The 14289-nt window shown below is 44.3% G+C and overlaps 1 protein-coding gene across 4 annotated transcripts in view; it reads right to left on the minus strand.

Annotated features, from left to right (window-relative positions):
- Positions 1–14289, minus strand: part of LEF1 (lymphoid enhancer binding factor 1) — a 125676-nt gene that overhangs the window by 27261 nt on the left and 84126 nt on the right. For all 4 annotated transcript variants that reach the window (NM_001286923.1, XM_075929147.1, XM_075929148.1 and 1 more), the window contains 3 exon segments: positions 2097–2204; positions 11291–11453; positions 13104–13226. In NM_001286923.1, coding sequence (NP_001273852.1) covers positions 2097–2204; positions 11291–11453; positions 13104–13226 — 394 coding nt within the window.

The raw sequence follows: 14289 nt of genomic DNA on the forward strand, positions 1-14289 counted from the left end.
ACAAATAAAAATATCCTTAAAAAAAACTGGTTCATAATGGAAAACTGTAGCTGTCAGACTCTCTTTAGTACTTGTTTTCAGTCAACTCAAAATTTCTGGAGTGTTTTGTTTTGATTCTGCTGTTTTTCAGCCTGCGTGGTTTTTATTATTATTATTTTATTATTATTTAAGATTGGCCATATTGGAATTAGAAACCTTTAGATATTAAAAAAACAAAACATTTTTCTTTTTAACGTAAGTTTTTTCTTGGCTGAAACTTTAGACCAAGCTCAACCTGACTTTGGGGATTTTTTTTTAATTGCTCCATCTAACTCTGTTACACTATCTTACAAGGAGAATAAGTCAAAGATTATACGATACTCTGATTTTCTTGTAATGGAGGTCACAAACAAAGTGCATTTCTCTAAGTGCCCAAGATCAAAGATGGTAGAGGAGGAAATTAAACTCTGGTCTCTCAAGTCAGAGGCTAAGGTGCTGCCTCCTGCAGAACCACGAGCTCCGTGTTTTATCACCAAACACAGTCATGTGACAAAATTAAGTTTTGAAGCTCCTCTTCAGAAATCAGTAGGCAATAGTCAGATCAGTTTTGAATGAGATATAATAATGGTAGATTCAAAAGTCTACACTTTCAGAGCAGCAGATTGATATCCACAAGGCTAAATTCTCTCCACCGCTTTGAATATTCACCTTAGAATGCAGCATGGGCAAGGATCTGAACTTAGCAAACTGTATTTTCCTTCCATTCATAGATCTTACCATTACAAGTAAGGAGAAGGAACAGCCTATCAAACACTGTAAATGAGTCTTTTCCTCTACTGTACATTGGTTCTTACTCAGGGTGGCCTCACAGGCTGAAAAACTTCATGACAACCCAATCTGGCATTTCAAAATCACTTAGGATTTTTGGAGAAATGAGAAGCTAAGATTTGAGAGAAAGATCAGTCTGCCATCCTGATTTTCATATTCTATAAAAGTGGCCAGTCAGTGGAATTTCTCGCAAAACAAGATTCTTTGCATAGCTCCCTGCCAAGACCAAATGGAAAAAAAGGAACATGAAATCTGAAGTTACTTTCACAGAGCTATCCACAGTAATATAAGAAACTGCATAGGACATATGATCACATTGGAGGAGGAGAGGAAATCTTAATGCAAATAAATCTACATGTTGCACTGTGAATTAGGGATATTAAATATTAGTTAACTGAAGAGTCGATTAACCTCATGAATTCTCATCGGTTACATGACTATTCTATAGTCCCAGAGGTGAGGCCAGCAGCCAGTGCACTCCAGCCCACTCCTGAGGAGCCCACTCCCCTCGCAGACCAGCTGCCTGTTGCCCTGTGCTGCTGCCTCTAATAGAGAGGAAGCAGCATGGGGTGGCAGCAGCCCCTGTCCAGGGGCAGGTCTGAGCTCCCAGACACAGTACAAGCCAGGACTGATCCGGGCTGCTTGTTCGCCTGGCTCCTAATACACTTTAAATGCAGAGTTGCAGCGGGGGTATATCCCGGACCCACCGCAAGCCAAGACTGAGCTGCTGGCCAGCTTGCTAAAAAATGTACTGGTGGGGAGAATGCATGTAGTCTATAGCATTAACCTCTAAGCTTTTGCTGATCAGTTAATTGGTTAATCAATTATATTATTAAATCCCTACTTTGAGTTTCGTCATCCATAAAAATGAGGCATCAACTCTCACGTATTTCAAGACAAAAGACATCAATCAAAATAGTAAGGCCACAAAGTTTTCCCAAGTTGGATGTTTGAAGTGTAAAAGTCTATATGTATTGCCATTTTAGTCTAGACTTTTCAGAAAAATCTAAGGAACTTAAGGTGGCCAGAGTCCTTTTGCTTCCTTTAAGAAAAATAAAGTTGGGATTGTCAAACATTAAAAATATTTATTCCACCCACCCACTTCTACACTAATTTGCAATTATGACACAAGAAGTACTAATACAACAGGGAAGCAAATTTCCTTAAAAGGGAAAAAAATACAAGGCTTAATTTTTATGGATTTTCACCACCCCATTTCCTAAAGCCTTTCACAGTAAAAATCAGTTAGGAAACGCTAGTTGAAAGTATCCATTACATGAATGACTTACATAGTTATCTCTTGCAGACCAGCCTGGGTAAAGCTGCATGTGTAGCTGCCTTTCTTTACGAGCTAGTTCATAATATTTAGCTTGTTCTTCACGGGAGAGAGCATGCCACTGGAAATAAAACAAACAGTGTTAAACTAGGAAATACGCCATATCCAAGCAAGAATTCTTATGAACAAATGTTGCTGTGACCCTTTTCTTGGACTTTTCCCACTGCAATTGGAGAAGAAATTCATTGCTTATCATGAGCTCTTGCATTTCCTACTCAATCTTTGGAACATTTGTCAGCTTTATAAATGCCAGCTGCCTGGAGCTAGACAAAATTTGTTTTTGCAAACTACAGGAGTCTCCATATAATCTGTACATGGAGCTATGTTGCTCATGGTCACATGAGAAGTCCACAATAAAACAAACTTGCTTTATTTACACCATCTTCTCTTTTCCCATATCTGAGTGCAAATATGAATGATATAGCCACGCTACAACAGTGAAATTGGGCTGCTGTAACACTGTAGTGTAGCTGCTTCCTACAAATGGACAGAAGGGGTTTTTCTTTCAAAGTACTTAGCTACTTCCTTTTGAGATGCAGATTAAGTCCGTGGAAGAATCAACATAGCTGCATCTGCACCAGGGAATAGGTCAACTCGGTGTCAACATTTTCACAGCCTCAATTGACATACCTAGACTGTTCTATTTTTATTTAAGATAAGAGTAGGCCTAAGGCTTGGTCTATATGTAAGATGTTAGGCTGACATAACACAGTTGGTCAGAGTGTGTGTGGGGGGGAAACACACACTCCTGACACACACAGCTATATTACTCTATTCTTTCCTCACCCTCCGTCCTTGCCCAGTGTAAGCACAGCTATGTCAATGGGAGAATGCTTTCATTGACAAAACTCACTCAGGAAGGTGTTGTTCCTAATAGGGAAGTGAATGGGTAACTGGTACCTGGGAGCAGCCCTGCAGGGGTCAGGAGCCAGCCCCCATGTGTGAGGGGAATAAAAGCAACAGCCCCATGGGGGAGGGGGGGGGGCGTAGAAGCATGCTGGGCTGCTGGCTACCGCACATTGTGGGGGTTGTTGGCAGCAGGAGTTTAAGGTTTAACTTATTAACTGGGATTTTACATCCCTAGTTCCTAAACTTATGGAAAAAACCTCTCCCCTCTGCATATAAGACATAGGTCTACAGTACAGGGTAGTTCCAGCATAGCTATGCCAGTATACTCTCCGCAGTGGAGCAATTGCTAATTTAGGTTCCAAGACAGAGAGTCTCCTGTCTGAGTTGTTTGTAAACCTCACATATTCCTATAGGCTCAACTCTTAAGTTGAAGCTGGTAAATGAAGTTACAGAAAGATGGGTGAAAGCTATTTGGGGATAGGACTGTGACTGTGTTTTGTATTTGTACAGTGCTTAGCACACTAGGATCCTGTTTCATGTTTGGGGATCCAAGGCACTACTGTAATAAAGATAATTTACTTTTGCAAGTTTGCACCAGTAAGGCAATCACGCAGCCCAAGTGCACACTAGCAATAGTAAGTAGTATCGGCACCTCTGCCTGTGGCCTGTGTCCCAGCAAATGCTAAGCTAGTTTTGCGCTGGTTCCTGGGTGCAGAGGAAAAAAAAATCCTGGAACAAGGCCACTTTCCCTTTCTATCTCCTTAGTTCCAGCAGTAAATTTCCAAGATCAACAGAGAGATATGTTTGCTGTTACCCACTTTTCAAATCTAACCTTGCAGAGTTGGAGGGCATTGCCAACCGATGGGTGGCAGCATCCAACTTCTTTCTACTTCAGACCTAGAAAGACTTGAGATAACTTTTTACCATTGTGCAGTCAAGTTTATTGTTTCCCCCATTTCCTCTGTTTGTTTGGATTCTTCAGACAACATGGAAGATTTATTCTTTAAAATAATGTGACAAACTAGCAGGGAGACTCAGCAGCAAGAGTGCTCACCTGAAACTACTGTTAACTGATGGCCAAGGTTTCAGGTCGAGAGTGTCCTATTAACGTCTTGCTTTTGACACTTATGTCAAAGGTGCAGAGTAAAGGTTTGGTAAGTTTTCACTTAAGTTCCAAGATGTTGCTGAAAGCACAGCAATCAGTTTATTTGTGGCTTTCTACCAGGCTCAGTGCATGGTATCTCAATACTATCCAAAGAGCACCGACTATTCCAGAATAAATAAAGTCTGTCTTTTACCTCCGAGCAGTCAGTCAATCTGGGACACCCAGTAAAAACAGCTAGGGAACAAATTCCACACAAAGAACACCATTCAGGCAGCAGGTAGACACAACGAAGACAGCCAGCTTTCAACAGAGAGGCTAGGCTATGAAGGTCAGAGTACCTCAACTAGTTGCCAGTTTAGGCATTTCTGCTCCAACGCACCTAAAGTATATGTACTTAGGAAAGTGTTAGATGAGACACATGTTGGGGAAGACTGCTATGTTCATAGCAAAATGATGCATTGAATATAGCTGCCTTATGACCATGAAAATAAAACATCTTTCTAAGAAGGGAATCTTATCTTTCCACATTCAAAACATAGTAGAAGCTTACATGTAATATGAGGAGGTGAAAGGGTAAATGGCATGGGGAATTCCATTTTATTTTCTGGGGGGGGGGGATCACTGGACTTCAACATTTTGCAGAAGATTTACTTGTACAAGTGTAGAGGCCCCTCTGAATAAAGAGATGTTCTCCCCTATCACATCTCTTGGAGACCGACTATACATGTTGGCTACATCTAGACTGGCATGATTTTCCGCAAATGCTTTTAGCGGAAAAGTTTTCCATTAAAAGCATTTGTGGAAAAGAGCATCTAGATTTTGCAGAAAACCACTTTTTGCGGAAAAGCGTCCGTGCCAATCTGACATGCTTTTGCGCAAAAAAGCCCCGATCGCCATTTTCGCGATCGGGGCTTTTTTGCGCAAAAGAAATCTGAGCTGTCTACAGTGGCCTTTTTGCGCAAAAGCTTTGTGCAAAAGGACTTTTGCCCGAACGGGAGCAGCATAGTATTTCCGCAAGAAGCACTGATTTCAGACAGTAGGAAATCAGTGCTCTTGCGGAAATTCAAGCGGCCAGTGTAGACAGCTGGCAAGTTTTTCCACAAAAGCAGCTGCTTTTGTGGAAAAACTTGCCAATCTAGACAAGCCGTTCAGTTTATGGTTTAATTTAATACAGATATGTACATATAAAGTGTTTAAGTTCAGGGTTAAAAAAAACAGCTCAAGACAGCAAGAGAATTCAGAGTTCAGAATGCACATTGGAATTGGCACAGAGACCTTCATTCACAAAGTCACTGCCAAGTATGAAGGAGAGGTGTTGAGGGAGCAGGTATGATAATGCTAGTAAGGCTAGAATGACAGCCTCCATTTGCAGCCTGAAGGCTGTGTTTCCTGGCTTTTATGGGCATAACAATGCCCTATTACTCACATTATCAGATGCTTTTTTTAAAGATGGGTATTAAAAAGTTATAATTCTGATCAAGACAAAAAAACCCATAAAGCTGCATTTTGTCAGATTCTGCAATTGTCATGGTTTTATATCAGAAATGTTTTTTAATATTTGCTTGGGGTGGCGTTAATAGTTCTCACTGATCCCCGGGTACTGCCAACTTAAAACCTGGACTCCAGAGAGGGTCAGGGTATCTCTACACTGCACGCTTGTTTCGAAATAAGCTATTCCAGAATAGTTATTCCAAAGTATCTTATTTCGAAATAGCAGCTTCAGCACTCTAGCTTAGTCACTACTTACACGGACAGGAGGGGTTCTCCCATCAGCACAGGGAATTCCTCTCTCCAAGAAGCTCTAGATCAGTGGTCTGCAACCTTTTTGAGCACAAGATCACTTCTTGAATTTAAGTGCAATCCAATATCTATCTCAAATATAAATACGCTTGCCCTGTCTCCTTCCCACCCCTTCTCCAAGGCCCTACCCCCTCACTTTCACCAGTCTGGTTCAGAGGGTTGGGCACAGGCTCTGGTCTTGGAATCAGGGATTTGGCACGTGAGAAGGGCTCTGAGCTGAGTTTGGGGGAGGCTGTTGGGGTGCGGGAGGGGGTTCTAGGTGCAGGTGCTGAGAGGGCATTTGGATGCTGGGGTGAGGAGGCGGTTCATGCCTGGGGTAGGAGTTCAGGATGTGGGCTCCAGCTGGGCACTGCTGGTGGCTCCTGGGTGGGGGTGCAGTGGAGCTAAGACAGGCTCACCCCTGCCCTGGCCCTGAACCACTCCCAAAAGCAGCCAGCAAACTCCATCCCAAGGCCTCTTGTGCCCCCTCTGCTGTGTGGAGAAAGGATATAGAGTGGGAGGGGGCACCTTGACATTAGCACCCTCCTCTTTGCTGGCACTCGATAGCCTATTGGCCACATAGATCACCTGGCAAAGGCTCCAAGATCTACTGGTAGATCCCGATCTACTGGTTGGTGACCACTGCTCTAGATAGATTGACAGACTAATTCTTCTAAGGACCCTAGCACTGTATACACCGGGGGTTAGTCGGCTTTATTATGTTACTCAGGGGTGTAGGTTTTTCATACTCCCTGAGTGATGTAGCTGGGTAGATCTTAACTTTGAAGTTGTAGCCAGGCCTAAGTTCATATACATTCAAAAGGTGTGTACACACACTCACACAGCACAGGTTTTGTGTGTGTTTCATTTGTTGGTAGGGCTGGGCAGGTTAGTTAGAATGTAAATAAGAGCCAAAGTGGTTAACACCTTAAAGCAGGTCTTGAGGTATATTAATGAGGTCAGACTATGGATAACATGGGTTAAGAGTCAGAGATTTGTGTGATTAAAAACATAAAATGGATCCTTAAGGCTAGACAGATTAGAGGAGAAGAGGGGAGTGAGTGTCATTAGCCAGGGCCATGAAAGCAGTAACTAGAAACTTATGCTGGATAAGGGGGTGCCAATGAAGTGATTTAAAGAAGAGGGGTGAGGTGTGTGGTCAGACTGCATGGCACAGGATACATCTTTGTACTTCATTTTGTAAGTATTCAAATGAATAACGTGAATGTCAGGGAGGCTCCAGAGAAAAGTTACAGTAGCCAAGACAGATGAGAACGGTATAATGAAAGTCTCTGCAGTTTAAACAGATATCTTCATATGGGGGAACAAGTAGCCATGTTACAGCTCTGCTAACAACCTAATTAAGGTTGTTTTAAGGTACATTTTACATGCTCTAAAACCCAGACAAGACTCAATTGTCTCAAATTTGCTGTGAGTCATGGGAGTGCTGGGTCGTGTTAGTGGTCCAGTTTGGGGTTACAGTTCCCAAGACTCATCTCCTTTAAAAACCCAACATTTTACACAGCCATATAATTAGTTGAGCAGTGAGGGAGGGATGGGGATAATGGAGCAGTGAAGAGTGGTACAGCTGTTGGGAGGGAAGATTAGGAGAAGGAAGGATTTGGGGCTTTGCCAAGTGAAGAGGGATAAATGGGAATCAGTGGCAAGAGGAGATCCAAGGGAGAAGGTGCAGGATTAGCTGTGGTAGAGAGATATTAAGGGTAGGGGGCCTGTCCAGCCCATACCTTCCCCTCTAATTTGAAGTGGCCCCCCACTTCCTTGCTCTGCTCCACTTGTCTTAGCTGAGTTGGGAAGTGGGGGCAGATGCCTTCCAGTCTCCGATCCGTCAATTAGGAAACAACTGAGGGCCAGAGGGAGGAGCACTTCACATGACGGGGGTATGCAGAAATGATCCAAGCCAACACCTGGGAAGGCTGAAGGTATGCCTACACTATGGAGTTTGTGCCAGCATAACCCCAGAGGTTAGACACGGTCTGCACCAATTGAAGCGTTCCCCTTCCACCTCCCTTCAGTGTGGAAACATCAACTCCCCCAGTGACGGTGGCTACGTTGACCAAAGCGTTCTTTTGTCACAGCCCCGGAACTGGTGGTTAGGCTGGCATGCTGCTGTGGAGGGAGGGGCAGGAAGCAGCACAGCTTCTGGAGAGCGCGGAGGCCGTCCTGCCCCTCCCTCATAGAGGCGCAGCCATAAAGTAACACGGCATGAAATGGACCCACCCAGCCTGCATCTTTTCTGCTGCTGCCGCTGGTTGGGGGAGGGGGCCCGGTGCAGACTCCTGCTGCCGACACAGTCCCATTGGTCCCTCAACGAGATCATGCTTGACCCCACCCCTGTACACGCTGGCAGTGGTGAGGGGTGGGCAGGGGCTGGACGGCTCTGGCTGCACCACACCAGGGGCAGTGGTGGGGTGGCGTTGGCACTCCTTGGAAGCAGAAGTGGTGCTGCTTCCAGTGTGTGCTGGGGAGGCCCTGCCCCTCCCTTGGAACGACATGGCTGGAAGCCACCTGGCCTGCGTCTTCCCCTCTGCCGCAGCCAGTGAGACTCCTGCTGCTGGTTGCTGGAGAGTGCGGAGGCTGTCCTGCCCCTCCCTCAGAGAGGGAGCCATAAGTAACACTGCACGAGTTGGACCCACCCACCCAGCACCTCCTGCCCTTGTGGCGTGCACCCTGGGGGGGTGCATGCACCTCCTACGTGTTGCATATGGATGGAGCCAAACAGCAAACTGTACATTATTCTTTACAAATAGAATCACATTGATGCCAAATCTGTGTAAAAGCCAAGAGCTTTAAGTAGCTGGCAAGCACAAAAGTCCCAGAAGAGAGAGAGAGAATCTCAACTTATTGGCAGTCTCAGAATTTGCAAATAGCCAGGGGTAGAGAAAGACCTTTTAAATCATAGAACACTAGAACTAGAAGGAACCTTGAGATGGCATTAAGTCCAGTCCCCTGCAGTCACAGCAAGACCAAGCATCACCTAGACCATCCCTGACAGGTATTTTTTAAATCTGCTTTTCAAAATCTGCAATGAGAGAGAGTCCACAATCTCCCTAGGCAATTTCAGTTCTTAGTCACCCTGACAGGGAGCTTTTTCCAAAATGTACGGCCTTGCATTTAATTTGCTTCAATTAACCCCAATTCTTCTTGTCCTATCGTAAGAAGTTAGGAGAATAATCTTTCTCCCTCCTCCTTGTAACAACCTTTTAAGTACCTGAAAGCCCTTATGTCCTATCTCAGACTGAACAAACCCAATTCTTTCAGTCTTCCCTCTTAGGTCGTGTTTTCTAGACCAAAGATCATTTTTGTAGCTCTTTTCTGAACTTTCTCCACATCTCTCCTGAAATGTGGTGCCCAAAACTGGACATAATACTCCACTTGAGGTGTAATCAGAGCAGAGTAGAGAGGAAGAATTACTACTTGGCTACGTCTACATTGGCCCCTTTTCCGAAAGGGGCATGCTAATTTTACAGGTCGTAATAGGGAAATCCGCGGGGGATTTAAATATCCCCCGCGGCATTTAAATAAAAATGTCCGCCGCTTTTTTCCGGCTTTTAGAAAAGCCGGAAAAGAGCGTCTACACTGGCCCCGATCCTCCGGAAAAAAGCCCTTTTCCAGAGGATCTCTTATTCCTACTTCAAATTCCTACTTTTCTAAAAGCCGGAAAAAAGCGGCGGACATTTTTATTTAAATGCCGCGGGGGATATTTAAATCCCCCGCGGATTTCCCTATTACGACCTGTAAAATTAGCATGCCCCTTTCGGAAAAGGGGCCAATGTAGACGTAGCCCCCGTGTCTTGCTTATGTCACTCCTGTTGATACATCCCAGAATATTTGCTTTTTTTTACGACAGTATCACACTTTTGACTCCTGTTGAGCTTGTGGTCCACTATGATCCCTAGATCCCTTGCCATAGTACTCCTTCCTATGCAGTCCTTTCTCATTTTATGTGTGTGCAGTGGATTGTTCCTTCCTAAGTGGAGTACATTGCATTTGTCCTTGTTGAATTTCATCCCATTTACCTCAGACCATTTCTCCAGTGTGTCCAGATCAAGGGTAGGCAATAATTTTTAAAAAAGGGCCACTTCAGATATTTCTAAACTGACCCAGGGCCACCCCAGAAGGGGCGGGGCCTGAAGACTTCTTGTGTTTCCTCCCTACCCTGATTGGCCTGGGGTGGAGGAACATGAGAAGTCTTCTCCCTCCCTCCCTGCCCCCTAGATTGAAATGCCAGCTGTTTTAAAACAGCTGGCATTCCCTCTAGGAGTCTAGTGAAAAGAGATCTCACATGTTCTCCCTGCCCGAAGGCCAATCAGGGCCTGCAGGCAGGGATCATGCGAAGTCTCCTCCCCCCACAAGAGTGCACGGCAGCTAGAGACACTCCAGCTGTTTTAAAACAGCCAGCATATCTCTCTAGCTGCTGCTCACTCTTGCAGGAGTGAGAAGACTGAGCAAAACCCCACCCCAGGCCAATCAGGCTGGATCCACTGCCTTGGCAGGCCGGATCCAGCCCGCAGAGGGCACTTTGCCCACCCCAGTCCAGATCATTTTGAATTATGACCCTATCCTCAAAAGCACTTACAACCCTCCGATCTTGGTATCATCTGCAAATTTTCTATGTGTACTCTTTGCCATTATCTAAATCATTGATGAAGATATTGTACAGAACTGGTCCCAAAACTGATCCCTGCAGAATCCCACTTGTTATGCCCTTCCAACATGACTGTGAACCATTGATAACTACACTCTGGGAACAGTTATCCAACCAGTTATGTCCCAATCTTACAGTAGCTCCATCCCTAATTGTTAATGAGGTGGACAAGTGAAACTATATCAAATGCCTTACTAAAGTCTAGCTATATCAAATCTGCTGTTTCCCCTTTATTCACAAGGCCTGTTATCCTGTCAAAGAAAGCTAATCATGTTACTTGGCATGTATTCCGATCTGATAATTTTTAAAGTAAAGTGAAAATGCAGTATTACTAAGACAGCGCTATATCTCTTTGGCTAGTTTACCAATGCTGGGCATGGATAATTCTAAAGTCTGGTCTACAGTAGGAAGTTAGGTTGGTACCACTACATGGTGCAGGGATGTGAAAAATCCCCATCACAAACAGTGCAGTTAAACCAACCTAAGATGGAGTTAGTAAAATATTAAAACAGCCCTTGGTAACACATTGATTAGACACAATTGCAGCTTTTCGGCTGTAGCACAGCACGTAAGAAAGGGGTGACTCTCCTGCATGAAACCAAGATGACAGTTTTTATTTTTAGTTGCACACCCTTGCTTCTACTAGCTATGTTAATAGGTGTATTCTAGTCAGCACATCAAGCCAGAAAGTTTGCCTTAAACCCCTCTAACCCCAATTACTAGTACATACATATATTACTGTACATACCCTTCTGCCAAGAATCTGGTTGATAGCTGCGCTCTCTTTCAGAGTACACTCTGCTACGACGTTTGCTCTCATTTCTTTCATGTATAACATGAAAGCATTCAGAGGTTTTTTAATGTGAGGTCTTTTCGGCTCTTGCTCTTTTCTCTGCTCATGCTGAGGCTTCCTAAAACGTGGTGGGGGAAAAAAATCATAACATCTGTTTACCTTTAGCCTAAAAGATATTGAGAGGAATATTTCCAAGCTTCAATTTCAAATTAAGGATATGCTACTGTATGTTAAGTTTGAGAACTCATGTTGGATCTACTATTGCAACTTTTGAACTTACACTCGAATCTCAAAGTTACAAACCCCAGAGTTATGAACTGACAGGTCAACCACACACTTCATTTGCAACCAGAAGTATGCAATCAGGCAGCAAAAGAAACCAAAGAAAAAAAATGCAAATACCATATAGAACTGTGCTAAACAAACTACTTAAAAGGAGAGGGGGAGTTTTTTAAAAAAAAGTTGTCATAAGGAAACTGTGTCCCTGCTTCTCTCTCTCTCAAAAAAAAATTTCCTGCAGAAAGACAGAGTGCGGTCATCACATCACTCTTGTGCCGCAGCCCTCCCTCCACCCTGAGCCACCAGTCTCCTCCCTTCCTCCTCCCCCCCGCAGTGCTCCGAGGGGGGCAGGAGCTATGTGGACCCCCCCAATGCTCCAAGGGGGGCAGGAGCTATGCAGACTCCCCCTCCCTGGTGCCCCAGGGGGGCCGGAAGCCACATAGCGTCCCCCTCCCTGGTGCTCGGGGGGGGAGGGGGAACAGGAGTCGCAAGTCTCTCCCCTCCTCGCACCCCCAGATCCCTCACACACACCTTCCACCGAGACCCTGCACACTCACACCCCACTCCACTGACACCCTGCAATCCCAGCGCCCTCTCTCATCCCTTCCACGGAGACCTTGCACCCGCAGCCTGCTCCAGCCTCCTCCCCCATTGCCTGACACCCTGCTCCTGACCCACTCCTGCGCCCTCCTCCCAGCCAGACACCTACCCCCAGAGAGAGGGGGTTTTGCAAGCGTAGCGATCAGGGTGTGCAGCCCCCTATTTTCATTTAAAATTAAAATGGTTAAAAGCATTTTTCTTCTGCCTAGTAATGTTTCAAAGATGCCTTAAGTCAAAGTTCAGTTATAAACTTTTGAAAGAACACTCACAGCGTTTTGTTCAGTGTTACAAACATTTCCGAGTTACGAACAACCTCCATTCCCATGATGTTTGTAACTGTGAGGATCCTACTGTATTCTGGTTTCAGGAGCAAATTTAGTGCTCAAGGAACAGAGTGCTGGATTGCAATTTCTGAGAGTGAATGAAACTGTATTTGATTTATCCATGAAATAAACACTCAGCCAACCAGTTTCCACAGTGGTCTGGAAGGCCATCTTTGGCACGAAAGGGTAGCCCAGTCTCCTTGCCCATTTATTTCTCGAGCCCTTTGTGTTCCTTTCCTAAAAAGGATGCCAGTTGTAATGGTTTTTGCAGTCAGCAGCTCTGCACTAGAAATCGATGGAGCATCAGTTCACAAGCCTAGTTTTAGGTAAGCCACCAAATGGCAATAGACCTTTCAGCAGCTATCACCTTATATAACATTCAGAAGAGTAGCGGAGAGGTAAAGGCTTCAGATTAATACTCCTCCTTTGACCCATCCACTGCCCCCTTTTTACAGAATCATAATTTAGAAGGATACTAGTTTTGTTTTTAATGTCTCAACCTCCTTTTAACTATTAAATCCTGAAGTGTTTGCATATTAATGGCTAGCACAGAAAGGCACACTCACACATGCATTAAGTCGCTGTCAGTGTGTGGATGTTCCTGTTTGACTTGAGGTGTTACAATAGCTGGGTGAGGGATTCCAGTTGTGTGAGGGCCTGGAGGTCCAGGAATCATGTGATGTGAAAACCTAAAAACAAACAAACCAAGTACAGAGTCTATAACAATAGCAAGACCAGGCGGCATAGCCAAATCTTGTACCTCAGCAGCAGAACACTACAGAGCTTGCAATGAAGAATATGTAAAAATTAGTTAGCTGAGATTCATGCATTGTATCTAAGCTTGTTCAAAATAGGCCCATATTTGGGTCTGAAGAAGTTATTTTATTACTTCTCAGATAAAGAGATGGCCATGTGCACAAGGAAGTGTAACGTCTCTACTGTTACACTGGATAGAAATAAAAATGCACATACCCTTAACCAAAAAGTGCATTTCCACAGCTGCATATAAATATTGAAAATATCCATCACCAGCCAAAAAAGGAAGTAACTGCCATGCAGAAAAATAAAAGGAAGAGTCAAAAAAAATCCCATAGGTTTGGTTGTATTTAGTTTAGAACCTTCCCCCCCCCCCAAAAAAAAATACTTTAAAGTCAATATGTAAGGGTTCAAGATCATTTCACCTATACCCTTTACTTCAACTCTTGGGGCTAATCTTTTAATTTCAAATGCATATCTGGTGTTCTGGAAGGAAAAATAACTGCCTCTTCCAGAACTAGGTGACTTCCTTTCATTGCGTCAAGATAGGGAGAAAAAAGTCATCCTCATAATCAGGGCTGTGAGCCTCAAAATACTTGGGCGTTCTGGCTCCAGTGCACTTAAGCACATGCTTCTCTTTGAGCACATGATAAAGTCTCATTGCTTCCAAGTAAGCACATGCTTCAGTAGCTTGCTGGATAGCTCCCCAAGTGAGCAGTACTTGCAGGATCAAGCCCCGCCCCCCCCCAAAGCAGTTTGCTGCTTTTGTTGGTGTTGAGGCTTATGCTACAGTGATTTGAAGGCGCGAACTAATAACCCAACAGAATAAGGTTGGGAAGGGGCAAAGTTTCTTGTGGAAAGGGTAGCTATTTTCTTCTTGGATACCCTGACTGAAACATGCCTGTAATTCACCTGAAAAGAAGTAGAGGAACAGTAATTAAACACAGAAACCCATATAAAAAATTGTAAGGAGACCATTGCTTAGATGGACAATCC

Source organism: Pelodiscus sinensis, chromosome 5 (assembly GCF_049634645.1).
Source record: "Pelodiscus sinensis isolate JC-2024 chromosome 5, ASM4963464v1, whole genome shotgun sequence".
In the NCBI taxonomy this organism is placed as follows: domain Eukaryota; kingdom Metazoa; phylum Chordata; order Testudines; family Trionychidae; genus Pelodiscus; species Pelodiscus sinensis.